Genomic DNA, 23,200 nt, shown 5'->3' with positions numbered 1-23,200 from the left:
GAGTCTTTCTTTTTAGTATGGATATTAAATACTTCCATGAAGTGAAGCCTGAAACAATAGAATATATGCTAAAAAGTCATTTAGTGACAATATAAAACTCATCAGACATGCAGGCAGCATTAAGAAGTGAGGATGACGCCTAAGCCAAACAACGTGCTCCCCATCTGGCTGCTATCCAGACCAACTAATTCACCACAAATGAGCTTCTGTTTTAATATTATGCCGACAATTCACTGCCTACACTTCTGTATGAATGAATCGGTTCCCGGGTCCAGTTTTTCTGTAAGTCTTTTCACTGCATTCTCCATGGGAAATGAACAGAACATTTAGCAAGTACTCGTACAGCACCAATTTCCTTTTTGAGTTTTCAAGATATTTTTCTCACCTAAGTTATGCTTATGTATGCTTTGTAAGAGCCAATCATTGGGTTAAAAGTGGATAAACATGGGTGATAATAGACCCATTTTATATTCCTATAAATATGTAATAGTAAATCAAAATCATAAAAAGATAATTGCCTCCAGGAACAGATCAAAGGATGGAATTAGGACAGAGGTTCAGCCACATCCCTTGGTCTCAAAGTCATACTATGCTTCCCATTGGCAGATGCAGATGAGGCGTGCACAATCCTCAAAGGAGGAAGGAATGGGAAAATGATTTGATGTGAAAGTTGATGCCAAAAAATTTTATTTTAAATGTCCAACGTCGAATTCATATAAAATATATTTTTTAAGCACCTTCCTAATTTAACGAAGCATATTTCTATAAAGCTCAAAATTATTACCAGCAGATGCCCTTTCATTAATATATTTAAAATGGTTACAACATAATTAACTTTCAATTATTTTTCCAAAAAGGTGATGCTATTTGCTTCCTCATTACTTAGAATTAATGTCATCTATTATTTTTCATTTCATGTTTGCAAGGGCTTATGAACACAGTAATGCCAATCGTTCATTAACCTAAGCTGGTAGGCTACAGCCAATAAAAATTTTACATTTATTTAGGACAGTAGCTAAGGGAATTTACAGAAGTTTAGCCAAGATATGGCATGTAAATATTTTATTGACCACACACACAGGTGCTATACCACACGGTTGTAACTTCCCTTGCATTGAATTCATCCCTGTCATTTCTTCAGAATGAATGTTGTCACAAACAATCAATCGAGAGCCCTTGAGGATTCACGAAACTATAACATTCTATGGAGACCACTTCACAAGAATACATTAGGGTCTAGCCATGTGTTTCCAATCAAATACCAGCCCTGAATACTCTCAACAGTATGAAAAAAATATGTGTGGCTTATCTCTCGTCTAAAAATTCCATGAACTGAGATTTGCCTGGATTACTAAATAAATGCCCAGGACTGACAAATTCCATGAAAAAGAGAAATATAACACATCAATAATAAAGTAAGAAAACTTCCAGAAAAAAACCTCAGCTGTCTCTGAAATTTCATAGAAGCAAATAAAGTTCAAAGGATTTTTATTGAACTCAGCATGTAAGAATTCTGCAAATGTTTATTTCATTTTAAGATTTAAAATGAGCCATCCGTAAGATATAATATGTGTAACATTTACATATGGTTGAAGGTATTAACTACTGACTATAACAAATAAAAACTTCCAAGACCAGTAACAATACCTCCAACAAGAAGAAATGTCGGCATGGGCATGGAGTTTATGCAAAAATCTATGTAGTGCAGGGAGTAACTTACCTGTCTCCCATTTATTTTTTAAATAAATAGTTTTATATGTAAATAAATTAGTTTTAAATAAATCATTGAATATTAGAAAACAACAACTCTCTGTTAGAAAAAAACAAACACAAACAACATACATGTACACATAATGCACAGAAATGCAGCACACTCTGACAATGGTGTCCCAAATAATAGAAATAACATTTTCAATAAGAATTCCCACAGATGGATGAAACAAAAGTTGGTTTGATATCACATTCACCATGGTGTTAGTTATACCACGAAAAATCATCCACAAACACATGAACCGGTATATTATTTTGAAGCATTTAAGGGCAATTGACACTAACAGCAGAAGTACAATGTGACCTTTTTATTGATAACTATTTGCTTCAAAAGTATAAACCAAGCCCATAACCATTGATTAGTTCTCCATATCCTCTTGAGAGCAGGTCTCAACCCCTAAAAAGAGTGGATCAGTTCCTGGCACGAAATTATCTTCCTTGAAGTCGAAATGGGTGCTAATTGCGGCATTCACTGCCTCTTTGTCCTCACATTCTCCACCACGGGTGGAATTTTGGGAGCCGCTACCAGAGGCTGTGTCAGCATTGTTTATGTCCTCTGCCTGGGAAGACCCTCTCTCCTCTTCTCTGCTTTCTTCCCCACCCAACTCATCCAAGAAGTCCTCATACGACTCGGGATACACCATGACCACAGCAGAGTGGTGACCCTTCTTCTCACGAGTGCCTTTCTCATGGCCGTCCTTACCTCTGCAATGAGAGCTGCGGCCACGTCGCTTTGGGCTATTGCGGCACTCCTTAGTTACAGAGCGACTGGAGCCACCCCCCTCCCTCGATTTGGGCCTCTTCCACCTCTCTCCGTGATGGGATGACCTCCTGCATTTTGGAAGAGAATCAACTGGCTTCACAATTCCCATCCCTTTAAAGAAAATGCAATCCCTAAAAAACCATTAGACACTTTTATTTAGCCATTCAATACTATTTAATTGGCTATCTTTCCAAGTTTTGCTGGCAATATTTGCCACCCATCTGCCTGTGGTTCCTCCAAACCCCATTTCAAGAGAGTATACATTGTGGCAGTGACATCACTTGCTCAATGCAGACATAAAGGATGAATGTCAATGAAATACTCCAAATAAACTGTAATACTAATACAAATTGAAACTTCCTTACAGCCTTGATAAATATCTGGGCAAGTTATTTAAACAATAGAACCAACCAATGGCAACCAATTGATCACTTTTGATTTTTCGGATGTAAATAACTTCATTAATCTTTGTCATATTGCCTTCGAATTTTTTTCATTTTTACCAGTTTAGGTGATGGTCTATTTACAAAAGAATTCATATTTTTATATGTAAGTTTTTGCTTCAACATCATATTTGGAAATAATAGCAGTTTTACCTACTGTGCCCAGAGGTGGTCAATTGACCATTGCTAGTTCTAAACTGTTGCTCCAAATATTTTTTTGTGGCATAGGTGAAATTTACAGGATTGCTAGGATTGGCAGACCATGGGTTGCCTGGGTAAGTAACTGCGAACTTCATTTAAATATAAGGACACATTTGAAAGGGTGGTCACGCATATCATAATGAACAAATATGCCTTCGAGTCTTTAAAAAAGGCAAATCTTTTCTTATTCTTTCAATACAGTCACTGGGATAGTAAAAAACCATATCATTTCCATGCAATTCATCCCAATAATGGCCGACCACCTTCCAACCTCTTCTCTCTCTCTCTCTCCCTCCCCTTCTCCAGCTCGACCCTCCCCTTCCGTCCTTCTCCCCCTTCACCATTTGCCCTGAGGGCCCCATCTCACCACCACATACTGAATGAGCCCTTGGACAAATAGTATGAACATAAACCACTAGGCTAGCTGGATAGGATGTTATTTTCACTCATGGCATATACAATCCGAAAGAGTGTTACACCAAATATGGCCATTGATTTCATGCCCTGGTTAAATTTTTCCCTGGCAAACCCACCCATACATGTGTGACAAAAAGAAGTTACATACCTAGATATTTTGCATTAGAGCACATTTGTAAAATTTGACTATATTCCAAGATAAAAAAAGTCTATTCCAGGTTTGATGTAGTGGAAGGAATCAATAATAAAGCAAGGATAGAGTACTTTTCCACAAAATAAAGCTTTATTGTACGACACACTTTACGACTCAGAGAGCCGTCCTCTGGCTCTCTGAGTCGCAACGTGCAATACATTTTTATTTTGTGGAAAAGTGCTATATCCTAGCTTTATTATAAAAAGGCATCCTGTGTGGTGCAATAAAAATGGATGTAAAGAACCAAAGATATAATGAAAGAGATGAGATTAGTGCTTTAAGAAGTGCTGCAGAGGTTATCTGAAGTGAGAAGGAAACTGGGAGGAGAGCAGCAGCAAGGCAACATCCAGATTTGCAACTACAACAACTGTGATGAGAAGTGTAAATTAGTGGAGATTAGAATCACCTTGAGTAGCGATCACCTGACCCAGAGCGCCGACTCCGTGAGCGCACATCGCAATGGTGGTGATGGCGGTGATGGTGTTCCAATGAGGGTGACCTTGATCTTCTCCTGTGTGACCGCCTTTGTCTTTCTTTCTCAGAGGATGATGGACTCATAGTGATCAAAGCAGGACTCCTGCAACGCTCCCGCCAGCTCAATGACCTCCTCCTGCCACTACTGCTTCTACTCCTCGACTTCTGACTGTTAAAGAATGAATAAAAATGTCTCAATCTTACTTAGCCAAGTCAAAAATAAAGGCAGTAAAGGGAGAACTTTTTCCAAATTCCAAATTTTTACAAAAGGAGCATACCCAAGAATAATAATGGAGTTTTTCAGTTCATAACCGACCAAAATGGATTAAAAATGTGGAAGGAACTTACTCATTATGTGAATGCCATCCTCTAGATGCCATTTCATGCCTAATCTTCTTGGCAGAACCTTCTTCCATATCCTTGTCACACAGCACTTCAGTCCTCTCACTTGAAGTTTTAGTAGAATGCAACACTGACTTTAAAACATCTTCCTCACTTCCCTGCTCATTAATCTTGTGTTTGGATTCATTTTCAGATAGCTGAAAGTTAATTAGATGCTCATATAATTCAAAAAAAACCTTCAGTAGGTGTGCTTAGTAAAATCATCATATTTAGATGTTTGAAATTAAAATGAAGGTTCAACATAATCGACAGGAAAAAAAAATTTTCAATCACTTTTTAGACATTCAATGATTGAGTGTTAGAAATGTCCAAGAATGAAGTTGTTAAAGCTCGTCATGCAAAAAAGGGAGCATAGCTTATATGTAACGAAAAAAATTATCTTCTTCCGGGAATTTTCTCACTATGCATCCTAAAATCCTCCCACAATGCTTCAACACTTCATTTTCTTTCTATTCTGCGGGGAGATGACTCCATATGTATGCTGGCATTAGATGCAATCTTTATCACAGATGTAATATAACATGTGGCAAACCTACAGTAGGAAAATTATTAATTTTTAGCAACTTTATACAAAATGACATGAATAAACAAATCACAGTTTTTATTTCCACCCTGGGGAATTTCCATTTTTTCTTTTATCCACCAATATGTGAAAATTAACGCAAGATTAATTTGGAGGTGAAGTGACAGCTATGCAGAGCTAACTAAGCAAAGTTAGTGGAGGTACCTCTTCACCACTCCTGTAGAGATTGGCAGAAAGTATGATGTTTCAATACTGGTACTATTTGCTGGCGATGGCACTGGGAAAAGGCTTGGAGACTACTCTATTTTGGACAATGGATATGCATATGGATGGCAAGGGCTAATTTTTAGTTTTCACATTCTGTTTCTCAATTGTTAGCGTCTGTATTTATGATAAGCATGCACTAGTACAGACAGTTCACACGCCTGGCACAACTGTGAAGAAGCAGAGTTTGGTTAGCAATAAAGACTCTTAAGTATTCTGCAGTGAATGACATATTTTTTCATGGATCTCAGAGTGTATTTCTCAAATGTATTTCTGGCCAGAACTGTTGCTTATTTGGAATATATAAATGCATTTCATTTTCTAAACGAAGCGAAGTAAAAAATAAGCCAGATAGCATTGCAAAGAGAAGTTATTTAATTGGAGGAAATGACAAAGTAAGTAACACAAAGTGATACCTAAAACTTGAATGTGATAGATGAAATTTCATATATATGCATTAGTTTCATCATCATCAAAGGCGATCTACTCCAGGAATGGTTTGTAGTAGCTCTCCAATCTCTGATTTTTTACCCTGTAATTTTTCATTCCTTTGTAATTCTATGTGCTAATGTCTCTCATCACCTACTCTTGTCATCCCTTGGCCTTCCTCTGTCATTTCTTCCCTCTGCTTCCTTCAATGATCTTCAGTAAGCCATCATGCCATATGATCTGTCCAATATTAATTTCACACTTCTTCTTGTAAAAGTCCTTCAAAGGCTTCTCTGTTTATTTCCTCATCAAAGCACTTCTTCATTTGTTTTTAAGGCATCAAAGTGCTTCTTAATCTGAGCAAGTTGCCAATATTTTTGGCCATTTCAGATTTATTTACCAAAACGAAACTTTTGTAACATTCAAGCATGGATTTTGTTGTGATAGATCAGATAAACTAAAAAAATGACATTTCATATGTAAATTCTTTTTATTTCCTCATTTATTTCGATACTCTAACAAAGAACATAAACATGTAAAATAGGAAAATGTTAATGCTTAATAAATGTAACACTTAACAGGGCATCAAATTCCTAGAAGGTTGAAGTCTGTTAAAGTTTCATATTAAATAAAATGTACAGTTCATGTGCTAGTGCTTGCCACTTCAAGTGTCACTCTTTTAAACACTTTTGACAAACCTTCACATAGCTCTTACATTGTCCACACATTATCTCCTTGCAATGAATACTTAGTTTATATTTCCTATTTGTGCTAGAGAGACCTGATCTTGCTTGGGCATTGCTTCTACTCATTGAGATGGAGTGTTTTCACCCACATATTTGCACATGGAAGAACTGATGACTCAATGACTCAACAGGATGAGTGTTATGGTGAAATGTGTGGCTGCAAACTTGACCAAACAGCGGGAAAAAGAGGAGATGTATAATAATTGGAATTTAGGAAAAGTAAAAAAAAAAAAAATTGAGATAATAAATCAGAATTATCAAAAATCCAAACTCATCAAATGATGGATGTCTGTCTTCTTGGCATTAAAATGGACCATTGAGAAAGTTTCCCTTTAACTATTATTATTTCCCAATCTCCTGCTGTGTTAGGAATATTCACATTAGCCCTTCCTACCTTTCCATATATTTGAGGATATTAAACATACTTTTCATTTAAGCAGTTTAGAGCAAATGATTAAAATTTCTTGTGATGTCAATTGGGCTTGAGCTACCTACCTTTTGAGTGGTTTTCACTGCAATTTCTTTCTTGTCACCCTCAGCCCCATTCATTACATCATTAATGTCTTCATTGATATGCTGTTTTTCAGTTGATTTGTGCACTTCTGAACGTGAATTGCTTTGATTTGATGACACTGAAGAAAGGTGTACTGACCTACAGAACAGTGTAAACCCAACTTAAATTAGGAAAAATTCTTTTTGCAATTTGTGCATTCAGAAATCAATAAAAATACAGTTCTTCCAATAATTGTTTATAGGTTTTGCAATTGTATTGGTTAGTTCTTCTTGAGGCAATGGATGGCCATTTTTAATTCATAATTGAGTTTAGAATGAACTTGAATGAGCGTTGGGTGTAATGACATAAAAGACACTGAAATAAATGGCATTATTTGGTGGAAAATACCAGCAACTCCTATAAACGATGATTGAGCAATAATTTGAAGATTAAATTTTCTTTTTTCATGAATAAGCCCAATTAATAACTTAATGTACTCCATTTCTTTTTACCATTAATGATTCAATGGTAAAAATGCAACTTTTTAAATACCTGTGTGAGTGTATGCCTTACATGCAATTTCGTGCTTGAAAATGCAAAAATAAAATTAGGGCATCTAAAATAAGTGTTTAACATGGATAATAGCTAAAACTAATGCCATATACACTAAAACTTGAATATTATGACATAGCATAATATGATTTCCTTTTCGCAAAAAAAATAAATTTTAATCATAGACATCAATTTCAAATGCACTCATGTTTCATAAATATACTCTATTTTTTCAAATGGTGGGTCACGATAGTCCAGGGGAGAGCATTGAACTTCTGGCTGGAGGGTGCAGGTTCAATGCCTGAGCAAGCCTCTCCAAGCACCCGTCAGCACCACCCAAGCTATGTGATTTTTCAGGTACTACATCTTCCTGGGAACCCTTAACCGGCACAGGGAAAGACACTGGCCCCCTACCCTGATTCGTGGATTTCAATTGCTGTTGGGTTTAGTACTGGGTGAACTCTAACATCACCTACCAAGCCGACCTTCGGGTTGAATACTATGTTTCAGGTTATATTTCCAATGGACATGATTATGCCATGCATGGGGTCATCAAGATGAAGTCATTTTGAGGCTATAGGTACATTCAAGTACACATATGCATACAAATTCACACAAATGCATAAATATGAGCAAAGTTGATAATATAGTTTAATATTAAATCATCATCACAACTATCCGTATAATGGATAATACTATACATGTATGTTTTAAGAATCTCCTTCAGCTTACTTCAAATGCTTTTTGATCCAGACACTTAATAATTGTGGTCACTTATTATACAATAGAATCTAAATTCATAATGAATAATACTATTAAGGTTTTTGTGATGTTATGATTGCTGATATGCAAACAATTTAGAGAGCTAGCATTATAATCATGCTCACCTGCATCTTTCATAAACCTGTTGCTGTTTTTGAATGTAGACAAATGATACCAAAATGTGTCAACCCTGAACAGGCAAAATATTAAGTTATTGAAAAGTAGGTTTGCTGGGAATTTTTAAAGGAACTTGTTTCATGATTTCCATGACCCTTTTTTGAATTAAAATATGTATTTTATTTTAAGAGAGGAGCCCCAAAGAGGAATCGCATACGTTAACCTAGATTGTACTAAACCATAGTAGAGAGTCCTTGATACATCAAGATATGAGACTTTGCTTAGGACACATTGCAAATGAGACTGAATTTGAGGTCTCAGAGAGTTGTCCATATTAAATGAGTTTGTAATTTTCCACAAATTTAAGGCTGTGGGAAATTGCAAACTCATTTAATATGGACACCAAACAATCCCAATAAGGTGAAACCTTTAAGTGTACAGTATATCCCAGAGAGTTGACTTAGATGCTCCTCTCATGACACATGAAAATCCATTCAGAAACCCAGTAATTTTACATTGGTTACTAATTTGATATTATTGCCATTAAATACAATCTTTAAGGGGGCAAATTGTGTTTTTGTGCGGGTTAAATTTATGAAGTTAGTTTTATTAGTATTCACCATTGAGCTCCTCGTAGTCAGCCATTGTTGATAAGACATCAAGTGCTCACGTTCAGTTGACACATAACTGGGTTTTTATTTTTTAAGATTAAATTCATATCATCAGCAAAAATAACTGGTTCAGCTAACAGAAGATTTGAGGGCAAAGAGTTAAACAAGAGAGAGAATTGGTTCCACGATTGATCCTTGGGGTATGCCACATGTTACTGGGTGAGGGCAGGGGGAGAGAGGTGTGGAGATTCATTGAACCACCATTGAAATCAGCCATCAACAACTCGTCAATGCCAAGGATTTGTGCCGCATTTTGCAGCGGACTTGTTCCAAGCCACACACGATGACCGAGTTTTCCAAAAAAAGATCATAACTGCAGATTAGTCATAGGTAGATGGCTATGACCAGGAAATAAAAGCCCAGTTACCCCCAAGAGTCTGTTGATAAGATAAAGGAGAATGCGATGAAATAGATGATGGCCAATCTGAAAAAGGACTTAGCCTATTGTTTTTTAAAGTGGAAGAGATGCAAGGATCAGTGTGTGAGGTCCCTAGGGGAGTACTTTGAAGGGGATTTAGGCCTTATTGTTGTTCTAGGCATGGTATTTGATATTCAAAATATTGCATGGGTGGATAGTTTCCGGACAGACCTCGTATAAGATCCATCTGAATGGTGTAGGAAAGCAAACAGTATCACCAGAGTACTCATATTTTGAGAAAAAAATAAGGAAGATGAGAGAGAATAAGTCAGTTGGACCAGACAATATATCAATTAATGTTCTAAAACTAGGGGACAACTTAATAGCTCCATATCTAGATCATCCATTCAATGTAATTTTAAATAACAATGCATTGCCTAATGATTGGAAAAAAGCAAACATCATGGCCATTCTTTAGAAGAGATATAAAACAATAGCTAAAAATTATAGGTCGGTAGGTATTACATCGGTTGTCTGCACAGTAATAGAGAAAAGGAACACTGACTACATTCAGAAATGGTGGACAGTTGATAGTTAAATATTCAAACACCAGCATGGGTTTAGAACAGGATTCTCTTGCAAAACACAACTCTTAAGACTATGTCAATACATCATCAATGTAATAGATGAGGAAAAGGAGGTCACATGCAGTGATTGTTGACCTTTTAACCTCTGAAATTCTGACTTCATATTTGGATTCAAAGTGAAAATTATTCAAGAAACTTTCTTACATTCAGTTAAACTGATGCTGACAGGTGCAATTATTTCTCAGGGCATCTAACATAATTATAGCTTAATGACGATGCTACTATGACTAATGTAACATATGATGGCATACACGTTGTTGCAACTATGATGGCATGACTAATGCAACGTATGATGGCATACTATGTTAACATTAAAAATCATACCTGTGTGAGGCATGACCTTGAGATCTTGGCCTATCATCATGATGATATGTTCTTCCGATTCCACCACTGCCTGAATGATGTTTGCCTGTCCTTTCCTTGGATCTAGATATTTTCCTTTTATGTGCATGTTCAGTTTCTCTTCTTTTAGATTTTGATGATTCTCTCTTTGAGCGTTTTGTTGTGTCTTCTTCTTCATCAACATAAACAGGTTTTTGACTTATATACTTCAAAAAAGACTCAGGAGAGGAGGGTATGGACTCTTTGCCTCCAAATGTTTCTCCAAGAATACTTAATAGCTGAGACTCCACTGTATAAATATAAAAGTTTTAGATATTACTTAATCATTTTATTGTCTACTACCTTCAAGCAAACTAGGTACCAACATATCAAACATTAAAAATATCCTGATACTTTTGGTAAATAAATGAGAATATCATTTACAATAGTATTTTAACTTTGGAGGTCAGTTAAAGGTCATGGCCATTTGATTTTTAATATCATAAATAAGAGGAAATAGTGATCTACGAGGGTCATCCGGAAAGTAGTACCCGTTCGTGAAATAAAGACACAAAAGTAAATATTAACAAACATAAAAAATTTTATTTGAAAGAGGATACTTTAAACTACTTCTCAACATAATCTCCAAGCAAATTAAGGCATTTGTCATAACGTGTGACAAGTTTCTGTATTCCTGCTGCATAGTCCTTCGCCGCCAGCTCATTGAGATACGCGAGGGACCCATCTTGCACAAATTTTTGCATAATGCAGATGGTGTTTAACAATTTCATGAACAATTGTTCGAGAAACATTGGGAAAATGCTCACAGATGTCATCAATTGTGACGCGCCGATTGTTCCTCATGAATTCGTCAACTGAGCTCACCAGTTGGTCTGTAATGACAGACGGTCTCTCCGAACGCTCATCGTCGTGTGTGTTCCCCCTCCCCATGTTGAAGTTGCGACACCACCGCCGAACAGACGACTCGTCCATTACATTGTCTCCATACACCTCCTTTAATTGGCGATGAATATCACATGGGCGAACGTTTCTTGCATTGAGGAATTTAATCACTGCCCTCACTTCACAACTGGCGGCGTTCTCAATTTATTTAAACATTGTAAACAATCACAGAAACAACACAGGCAATGCTAGCGTCACGCAACTTGGCTCAGAGAAGGCAGACAAGCCACTGAAGCTATCTGACCTCGTCCAGCGGCTACTCGCGTCGTCAGCACTTCATGCGGCACGAACGGGTACTACTTACCGGATGACCCTCGTATAAAAGCATGAATTTTGGGGATTTATGTTAAAATTGCCATGTATGTATATTTTTTCAAAATAAAGGTAATTGAGCCACTTACATAAGCTTTCTTGAGAAATGCTCTAATCCATGATTTGCTGCTGGTAAAGTCTATGGAAACTCATAGCTAAACACAAACTGAGTCTAATTTTGGGTATCAGAACTTACTGGGAAACTGTAAGAGGGAAACAGGCAAAGGAAGCCTCCTCTTAACACCTTGTTGATGTGTGAATGTTGTGCACAGTAGTGCTTAGTGCAAAGTGAAAACCACCCTCACCTATCAAGCTAATCTTTGGTTTGTGTCCACTCCTCTGCATGAAAGGGGTGGACAACTACATAAATATCTTGACAATTCTCACTTGAATAAACTCCAAGTATTGGCATGATATCAGTATCATGGATCCTATCCCTAATAAATCCATTTCATTGGGCACACTAACTTTTGAGATGATGACTTTGAAATGCCTCAGCCACCAGCATGTCAATCAATAGACTGAATGACAAAAAATCATTATAATTGTCATCATTAGTGAGAATTAATTTAGTATAGAGTATTTTGATGCCCTCTCCCATCTAGATCAAGCACATTTTCAATACTGAGATTGAAGATAAGAAATACATGGTTATATTATACCAGAAAATATTCTGTGCCTGATGTTCACCAGTTCAACATGAACAAAAAGTATCATGACAAATTACAAATGCATTTACATTCACCATTTTTTTTTGACATGCAACAGAGATATCATATCAAGATAGCATAGACAGACAGGTGCTAAAGATACTACAGTAGAACATGCAAAAAAATAGAGTACATTGAAAATGTATTCTTTGCCATATAAATGTCATGATGGACAAATTACACCAATTGGAAAGGTTTGGATTACTTTTGATCACCTGGATGATGTGCATTGTCCAAGATGTGGTGTTATGGGTCTTCTCGATGATGCTCCTCAGCAGTTATTAGTTTTAAGTCTTTCAGCAAAAACTTATCTCACGGCCATTTATGTTTTATTTCTATCAATATCTTACTCCTATCGCACGCACTGTCTTTTTCATAGAATAATAACCAAATGCTTTGTTTGCGCTAAGGATATATCTTGCATACTGAGTGAGCACACCTCAAAAAAGGACACTGCATTCCAATTAATGTAGTAGGATACTTTATTTTTGCTACAAATTTGTTTTTCATATGCAGTCCCATGAACAAATACTTGTCTCCTTTATGTCCATGCCATTTCATGTGAAGCTGTCTCTTCGACATTCCTTTGTCACCCTCCCTCTTTATACCATGTTAACCCCCACCCTTCTCCTCTCCCCCATCTATAACCCCCCCTCACTCCTCCCCTATCACCTTTCCGGCAGCTCAAACCTTGCCCTATTCTCTCCCCTTCCCTCCACATTCCCTGATGAAGGACTAGCTTTTTTCCTTCAACCTCTGCTTGCCAAAGGTGTACTCAAGAGAGAGGCAATACTTGGAAGGCGCAAACAACCTAGTGAGAGCAATCAATGGAAGTTCACACGTATCTTGAATTAATCAAGTGGCCATGTATTCTTAATTTTCGGTTGTCTTTTTCCTGAAAAACTTTCTTTGATTCCTAAATTATATCGTTAAAACGCATTCCCCGCAATCATCAAATTCTGCCGAGAACACATTTATTTCTCTCATAATCTTGTCTTAACGGAATATCTTGCGTGAAATTTGAAAAAGACAGAATGATGCATGAAGTAGATGCTGAGTAGTAGAAGATTATTAATTGCCATACTACAAGGTGGAATGCTGAATTTGAGGGCACGAATATGGAAGGGAATAGGCTTTTTGGGGCATCACAGCTGGGAGAAGTTAAAAAGAACTGAGGAGCAATAATACAGGGCAAACAAAAGTTTGGAGTCAGGGAGGTGCTAGAAATAGTCATTAGGGTCTATCCACAACCTACCTTTGAAGGGTTAACCTCCTGAATATGCTTTGCTCTTGATGAATTTCTACTCACTTAAAATGTAAGACCTTTCTTTCATCAAATCCTATAATGATGGCGCCAGTCACTAGTAATAGTAATAGCTGTATCATGCTTGGTGACATGAAGTAATGAAAAAACCCAAGTCATAAAATACAACACAGCAGCAGTTTTTTCTCCAGAGAGTTTAAGGATAATATAGTTTTAATTTATTGATTACTTATTTTTCTTTCATCGATTTTAATAACAAAATGTATTCATATGTGTATTTTCCAGAATTGGAAGCAAGCCTGCAAAAACAATGTCACCACACTGATACTGTTCTTTGCAAGGGAACAATTAATCAAAAATTTAAACCTTACAAGATGGTACCTAACAAATGTAACAACCCATTTCCCTAATGCTTAAACTTAAAAAAACATTTTGATCATCAATATGCAGTCTAATTAAAATTACCTGGGCTTATGGCAACAGATATTAAACTTTGAGCAGATAGCACTTTAGATAATGCCTCTTCAATTTCACAAATGGCAGTTTCAGTGCTTTTCAGTGGTGATTTTGAGGTTGGCTGATTATCACCACAATAATCTTCATATTCACTCACTGAAATAATATATACCTTGGATAAAATTAAAATATTCACAAGAGTATTCATGATAATAAATATACAGCAAATTACTCCAACAACAAAAGAAATTCATTATCAATCAAAATAAATTTACCACAGATTCTGTCTTGATATTAAAATTTATCCAAGTTAAACTTTGATTTCTATGAATTTATCACAAGACTGGGCAAATAACAATAACAATACAAAGTAAATATGGGAGTCATTTGGTATAACACTATGGATATTGATGTATCGATATGGATATAGATCTACTTCCACTGGTAAGCTTGAAGTTTATTCTTTTTCTCCAAACATTATCTTACTATAACCATGGATTTCTAGAGAAAAGACTTTAGCCAGAAAATATAACTTGCAGGCCATTTCATACAATAAATTTCATCTGCAAATGTGCATGAGATAAAGGAAAAACCTTCTACACAATCAGCCCCTGAATCGTATGTATCATATATGAATGCATGTACCTATTTTGCTGGTGTACACTTTGGCCCTTTTAATGCATGTTTTTAGGTAAAAAATCTCTACATTTTTCTTGAATTTCCATTATTAATTGTTACAATAATTGTATAAATATTCATGAGCTTTTCAGTTTTATTTTTTGCATATCTAAAAGAGTGTAACTAGGAATATTGTAGCCATATTCCTTTTCATTGCCAATCTCAAAATCCAGAAATTCATCTCCAGAGTTAAATGAATATTGAATTGAAACCTTTTGTTCAGAAATTGAGTCTTTGTGTAACAAATCATCCTCTGTGCTATCAAGAATCTTAATAACCCCACATTTCTTAAGTGTTTTTACAACTGTTTCACATTTCAGCATCCCATGAATTTCTGACCCTTTCACAAATCTACAAAATACTAGTCCTCTTTCAGAGTGAAGCATAAATATATCACACAGATCATCATTTTTACAGATTGGACAAAAAATTATGGGAAGATTAATTCAAAACAACTCTTTTGCAAAAAGACAAATTGCAAGTGAATACTTTTAAATGTATATTAATAATATAAACCAGAAGTTTTAGACAAAAATTTCAACTCATAAAATCGATTACCAGGGCATAAGATACACCAAATTTTTAAACTGTTGTTTGAGGGAAAAAAATATGATAAAGTTGAATTGCTAAATATAGAAGTAGACTGGAGGGATAGCTGACTTATTCCAAACTTGTACATGAATCTCGGGGCCCGGGTAAGAGTAGTAGAAGAAGAATCAGGATGAGCAGGGATAGTTATGGTAGTTAAAAGGAGTTTCCCATTATTTCCAGTACTTTTAAACATATATGCTGAGGAAATGTTAAGGGTGGCATGGGAAAGGCTTGAGTTGGGAAAAAAGTGGGTAGTGAGATGATTTAGTCACGCTTGCAGTTAAAGAGGCTAAGAGTTAGTCAGAGAGTTAAAGGGGTGACAGTCATTATTGACTGCTTTACAGGAACAATGAGGGGGGAATGGGATGAAGACTTACAAAGATAATGAGATTCTTGAGGAATTGGAAAACTATTAGGGTCAGTCACATGAAAATCGATTGAATGGATAAAACAAAGTGAGGAACAAGGAAGAGGAAAAGATCATATGGAAAGAACTCAAATGGCAAAAAGAACTAAATGGATTGGACAAACCTTCAGGTGCAATTTGTAGGTTATAACATTAATAGAAAGGAAAATTGAAGGAAAAGTCCTGTGAGGAAGACCAAGAGACAAGTACATTCCCAAGGTAAATTAAGATGAACATAAAACAGAAAAGGTATCATGGAGTGAGGGAATTAACCCTGACTAGAGAAGAATGGAGGGCAGCAGTAAACCAATCTTAGAATGGAAATACTGATGAAGAACCCAGTGGAAACCAACCACCTCCATGAAGGGGTACCTCGTCTGGCAACATTGGGAACAAGAGGAACCTCATGCATACTACGACCAGTGCTCAGGTACATGCTAGAACTACCAATTTTCACACGGCAATATACACTTGAACTTGGGCCCTTATGACCAGCAGATCTTCATGCCAACTACATCAGAGCCTTACTTAAACTTCACTAAATACTTTTAGACCACTGAAATATTTTTATAAAAACATTTTTAGGTCCATGATCAATTACATAAACAGCAAATATGAAAAGTGTTATATTTTTATGCATATTATAATAATTAATTATAATAATATTAATATAAAATTTTATTTTGAAAAATGTTAAATTTAGCTACAATAAATTCCATAAAAAATTTAAGAAAATTTTCGCGTAAGATATTCTTGGGTTAGTAGAGATTTTCCTAGGACTAGATCAGCATTCCTCAGAAAATCCCACTGATTCTAAAAACTAATTATAATGATGATAATGCCCCTCATCATTAACTATAAAAATGGCCTGAGGATCATAATTACCATCTTTTGCGGCTCTTTCTATAACTTTGTATGAATCTTCAACATGAGATTTTAATCTGCAAAGGTATTGTTTAAAAGACTCAGGGTCTTTTAAGTAAGATGGCTTCTCTATTACTTCAGTGGAGTGATAGACCCTATAAAAGAACAAATTTCACTTTATCTTTAAAAGAAACAATGTACTTAATCATTGATTTTAAATACAGTCGCATTTTATATGTTTAAGATTATATTTAGATACGAGAAATAAAACTTCTGGGCTTAGTAAGGGTTACCTGACCATAAATGTAATAGAAAAAAAAACACTCTTGATTTTTTCTCATAAAAAATTATTAATAGGAATGCAGATTCAGTATTTTAAATATTAAATTAATTTTAGACTTATATTAACTCATGTGGAGTCACTCGAGGTAGTCCAGGGGTAGAGCTTTGGACTGATTGGGGCCTGGGTTCGAATCCCAAGCAAGTCTCTCTGTGCACCCTCAGCACCACCCAAGCTGTGTGATTTTTCGGGCACCAGATCTTCCTCGGAAACTGTAACCGGCATAGGGAAAGGAACTGGCTCCCCTACCCTGATGTGTGAACTTCACACACTGTTGGGTTTAGTATAGGGTGAACTCTACCATCACCTACCAAACAGACCTTTGGGTTCATTTATGTGTTTATGGTTCATTAACTCATGTAGTAACACTCAAATAGACCATGGTAGTCCCATGGGTAGTGTTGAGCTACTGACTGGAGGGTCAGGGTTCGTTTCCAGGGCACAACTCTGAGCACCTTCACCAGAGCTGTATGATTTTTCCCAGATATTCCTGGGGAAACCATCAGTGGCACAGAGAAAGGAATGGCCCATCTGTACAATCACCCTTATATGTGAGTTTTACATGCCATTGGGCTTAGCACTAGGTCTAACTAACACCAACATCGTCACCTATCAAAACCTAAGAAGATTTGTATACTGCAATTTTGATTGATTGTCAATTCTATTTCGAATAAGCTGAAGGATACTGTCATATAAACTGTGGTAGCCATGATGAAGTGGATCTTAAAATACCACGGGCATTTCCCAGAAAAATGCTCTAGGACCAAGGAAAATGAATAAAGTGATGATACAGAAAATTCTACATCAAGATATATGGTCTAATTTTGGTAAAAAACTATCACTAGTTTGCATCAAAGATATCCTTGGCCAGATGTTCAAAAATAAACATTAATGAAAGACATGAAAAGAATTGTTTCCAAAAACTATGACTGACTAAAAAATTGTTGGCACCTTATTTATAAAAAGATTAGCAACATCTAAACATGAGCTGGCTCAAAAAATCAAGGCCATTTGTCAAAACAGTGTCATTCCTTGGCTGGACATTAAAATTAAATTAACTGCCAAAAATGAGCTAGCTCAAAAAAACAAGATTAGCCATTCAAAAACCAAGGCCGAATATTCAAAAAAACAATATGTAGCTGCAAACAAACATGACAAATTGATGAGGAGATGGCCAAAGAGAAGGGATTAATGCAAATGCAAGGTAGCTATAGAACAGGGTTGGCTACAAAAATTCATGTTACATAGCCCTGTATCCTGATGAACACAGCCATGTCACAACACAGAATTCTCTGTAATATTATTTACAAAATCAACTAGGATTTTATGCATCTTTTTTATCATTTTTCCTGGCATCATATCTCCTCGCTGCTTTAAGTTGTTGTCACTGACTTAAGTTTTTTGCAATTTTCTAAGACCATCCTTGGTCATCCATATTTTTTTCGACTGCAATACGAATTGTGTTAAACCTTTTAATCCTGTTGTCTACCAATAGTTTTATTCATTGACATAGAAATTGCTGGATACATTATTATAATAGTTATTTCTACCCTATAGGGTCATAGAAAGTATCCTCCAAAAATACACACGCAATATATCCAGATTTCCTTTCTGGGGTTAGCTTCAGTTTTATTTTCAAATACTTGGAATAGATAGCATATGTAAAAGAATCTTGTTACTTGTATTATAAACGTTACTAATAAAAGTTACTTGAGTCTTATTATTTGGTCACCTTTGGTATTTATAATAATTCCATCATTATTAAAGAGTTGCTCACTGAATCATGAGTCACATGTTAATTCAGCTGAGTCAATCATATTTGATGTTCCCTCTATAATGTCGAAGGACACCATTTTGGGATATTTTTTGTTTGGCATTTTAATCAATCATATCAGTCATTACATCTCTACTTTAAGATGCTTCTCTATTTTAAATATCTACAAGTATTTGAGTCCCTGCTAATAGTCATTCTTTGCCATTTGGTTTACAGAAGTTCCCTTAGGCAACTTTAAGCTCCAGGCTTAAAATACTGAAAATGGATTGCTAATTAATACATAATCAACGTCAATATCACTTATAAATAAAATTTATTCCAAATATAAAGTCCATGTGAATTCAGTAATTCATCAAACAAATATGCATTATACGTTATACTTTTAAATATTCGCCAAATTCATTCATAATCTCAATTAAACATTTAAAAAAACAATTTGTCAAGGCTTTGAGCTGTATCATAGATAATAAGGAATAGTAACTTTGAGTCAAAAATGACCCAAAGGTAATGAGCTTAAGACAGACGAACTAATTCATTGAGATTACAAAGAAATAAAATCAACAGCCAATTTAATCAGTTCCATTATTTTTAGACGGTCTGCACAAATTAAGTATCCCAAAGGAGAGATAACTACTTGGGTGAATAATGAATATGGATCATTATTTAAAATCAGGAAAGACATTTGGGATATTTGAAAGCAACTGAATCATCTGATTGATTCTATAGAGGGTGACAATATAAAATTGTAATTCTATTTGAATGAAAAAAGTTTTAAAAAATCAGTCTCACTACTCAATTTACAGACCTCATATTAGGGTCCAGTACACATATTACCGCTTTACTCAATGGAGATGAAAATGGGCCTGGCGCGGTTTTCTGCTCATATTCCTTTTATTTTATTTTACTCCATGAATAAATCCAAAAAAGTCTAACCCTTATTTTTTTCCTCTGAACTCTTTAGTAATTCTAAGAAGAGACTATATTTATTCCTATACCTTATTAGCCTTCATTTCTTGTGGTGATATTTATATTTTCCTATATGGTGCACCTTCACCCAACACAAATACTTGTCCACAACGCATATTCCCATCTATATCCAAGCTATCTAACATACTCATTCGAATTTTATTCTCGCGTTACTTTTAGTATCCTCTTCTGGGGTTCCTCTCCCCATGTGAGCATAATATTCAAAATCCAAAAGAGGATTATACGTATTATGAGCAATGCTCCTTGCGATGCACCATGTAAACCTCTCTTCAAAAGATTTGGTTTATTACCAGTACCTTGCATATATATATATATATATGCAAGGTACTGGTATATATATATATATATATATATATATATATATATATATATATAGATATATATATATATATATATATATACATATATATATATGTATATATATACATATATATATATACATATATATATATGTATATATATACATATATATATATATACATATATATATATATATATATATATATATATATATATATATATATATATATATATATATATATATATATATATATATATATATATATATATATATATATATACATATATATATATGACATTAAATATATATATATATATTTATATATATATATATTTAATGTCATCTTACATGCAAAGGGTAATATTTCCCAGTACAAGTCCAACCATAATTACCATAGTCACTATACAAGGACCTGCAATGACCTGCACCAACCATTTGTCAGCACACACAATACTGCTCATGGGCCCAAAGCAATGGGCTTAATAAAAAACAATTCAATTCAATTCAATAAACTTCCCCATGAAATCAAATATGAAACAAAAGTACCTGTTTTCAAGAAAAAGCTGTTAAACCTTTTAAAAAATAATATGATCTATTCTGTAAATTAATACCTGGAATTGTCACTACGCATCAATTCTGGCTTAACAAATTAATATGTAATTATACTAGTATATATATATATATATATATATATATATATATATATATATATATATATATATATATATATATATATAAACCATAAACACAGTAATCAACCCGAAGGTCGGTTAAGTAGGTGATGGTAGAGTTCACCCAGTACTAAGCCCTATACGGCATGTTAAATTCACACATCAGGGTAGGGGGGCCAGTTCCTTTCCCTGTGCCGGTTATGGTTTCCCAGCAAGACCTGGTACCCGAAAAATCACTTTAGCTTGGGTGGAGCTGCAGGTGCCCAGACTGCCTTGCCCGGGTATCGAACCCGGGACCCTCAGGTCAGCAGTCCAACGCTCTACCCACTGGACTACCGCGACCCATATATATATATATATATATATATATATATATATATATATATATATATATATATATATATATATATATATACACATATAGTATCTCTTCTAAAATTGTGAAATATATAATATATATATATATATATATAGTATCTCTTCTAAAATTGTGAAATTTATATCTGACGTGTCCTATATTTGTGTATGCATGAATATACAACAACAAAACTCCGGTCAAAAAAAAATGTACCCAATAATTCAAAGAGTCTTGCAAAAATAAATAAGTCTGGAAGCACGCCTTTCCAATCGATTTCTATTTTATACAGAAGAGGTGCTGTTACAGTTATTTCATCTCAAAAATCTATGAGAAAAAGGGCGCGCGTTACCTAAACAAATTCATGGTAACTACTAAGTTCTAGATGCGCGTTATACATTAGTTGCGCGTTATCGATGGGAAAATACGATATTTGACTAATTTCAAAGCCCTTCACCATTTCTTAAAGTAAGATTCATGACTGATGATACATTCAATAAGGGTTACATATACTGCTTCTCTTAATTGTCTAATTAATCTATATTTAACTACCTGGTATGAAATATAATAACTTAGCTTCGAAGTATTTCATCATATCATATACTTTGTTTTTCAAAAAGATAGCACTCCAAAGTCATCAAAGCAGTCCATTTAATATATTCTATAATTTCAATTTAAATAAAATGTTTGAAATTTACATTCATTGCAAATTTATATCTTACTTGTGAACATGTACCAAGTCTCTGCAAGCCAGGATGCCCTACAGAGACTTAAGTCAGCTAGAAAACTAGAGCCATCATTTGCTTCTATTTCTATTTTTTCAATTTCCTCCCCCCCCCCCCACAAGCAAGTACAGACATCATATTAAAGATATTAGTTCTGTAATATCACATTACATGCCATTAGGGAATAAAGAATTTAGGAAAATGTTAGAAATGGAATTGGCAAAATGAATTATGGAATCAATGCTATAAATTCAATCAAAAATTATCAGGTGTAAAATGGATAACATATTTCATAGCCCTTAGCCTAAGAAAATTATTGCTGATGGTCATACTTACTTTATCACCCTTCCATGAAGAGTTTGATTATTTAATTTTAGACCATTTATAATGGAAATTAAAGAACTGAATTCAACCAAGCAGTAACGAATTGGATCATTTCTTCTACTGCAAAATCTAACATATTTTACCTCGCCAGCACTCCCAAAAAAGTCTAACAGCTCCTGCTCGGTAACCTAAAACATAAAAATGTATACTATTGCAATTGAAAAGTTCTTGAGTAAACAAAGGCACATCCAACTTATTGAATCTTATTCTCTCTTAACATAGAATTGCTACTAAGAAAAAAACATTAAGCAGGAGGGAGCATATGCACATATTTATTTGAATGTAACAAAAATATATTACCGGTGATTGATACTTACGGATTCATCAATATTGACTACCACCAGAGTCCTTCGGATCTCTTCTAATGAGACTAAATCACTCAATTTATGATGTAATCTAGGAAAGGGGGGCAATGACTCTTCTTGGAGAAGCACATCCAAATGAAGCATTGACTGTAACTGGCATACAGATTGATTAAATGTAACATATTTATCATAACTCCAGCAAATATTAATTCAATGAATTACCCACTAAACCTACCAAAAGTTCATCATTCTTGTAATCACAGAATGATCCCACAGTAGCTTCCATGCTCAGCGAGAACCGCGATGAAAATTTTCAATCATAAACAGAATACCAACGTATAATGTCATTCACTTGCAACAGCAAGCGCCAAAAGCTGTATGGACGCGGCAGTTACTTTGGTTAATTCATCCTTCGCATCCCCATTGTTTAATAATTGGTTACAATTAGAGGAAGGACGACAGCTTGCGGCATGAGTATTATAAATAACAATAGCAACTTCTAACACCTTTAAACATTGTTTACATAGGCGGCATAGTAGTGTAGTGTAAACAGCAAAAATAGATGTGT

At 35.0% G+C, this 23,200-nt stretch overlaps 1 protein-coding gene across 1 annotated transcript; it reads right to left on the bottom strand.

Moving 5' to 3' along the window:
- Nucleotides 1-2,129: 2,129 nt before the first annotated feature.
- On the bottom strand, nucleotides 2,130-22,918 carry LOC139694159 (splicing regulatory glutamine/lysine-rich protein 1-like). Its single transcript, XM_071592589.1, has 10 exons — nucleotides 22,868-22,918; nucleotides 22,645-22,785; nucleotides 17,510-17,661; nucleotides 16,812-16,945; nucleotides 14,261-14,407; nucleotides 10,550-10,856; nucleotides 7,121-7,277; nucleotides 4,610-4,800; nucleotides 4,194-4,430; nucleotides 2,130-2,601 (listed from the first exon to the last, which is right to left on the bottom strand). Exons 1-10 carry the CDS (start codon nucleotides 22,916-22,918, stop codon nucleotides 2,130-2,132), a joined length of 1,989 nt encoding a protein of 662 aa, XP_071448690.1.
- Between the last annotated feature and the right edge of the window lie 282 nt (nucleotides 22,919-23,200).

The sequence above is a fragment of the Hetaerina americana genome, unplaced genomic scaffold, assembly GCF_022747635.1.
Source record: "Hetaerina americana unplaced genomic scaffold, ioHetAmer1.1.p SCAF_5, whole genome shotgun sequence".
In the NCBI taxonomy this organism is placed as follows: Eukaryota; Metazoa; Arthropoda; class Insecta; order Odonata; family Calopterygidae; genus Hetaerina; species Hetaerina americana.
The sequence above is the reverse complement of the archived record's forward strand: the minus strand, read 5'-3'. Positions and strand labels throughout refer to the sequence as shown.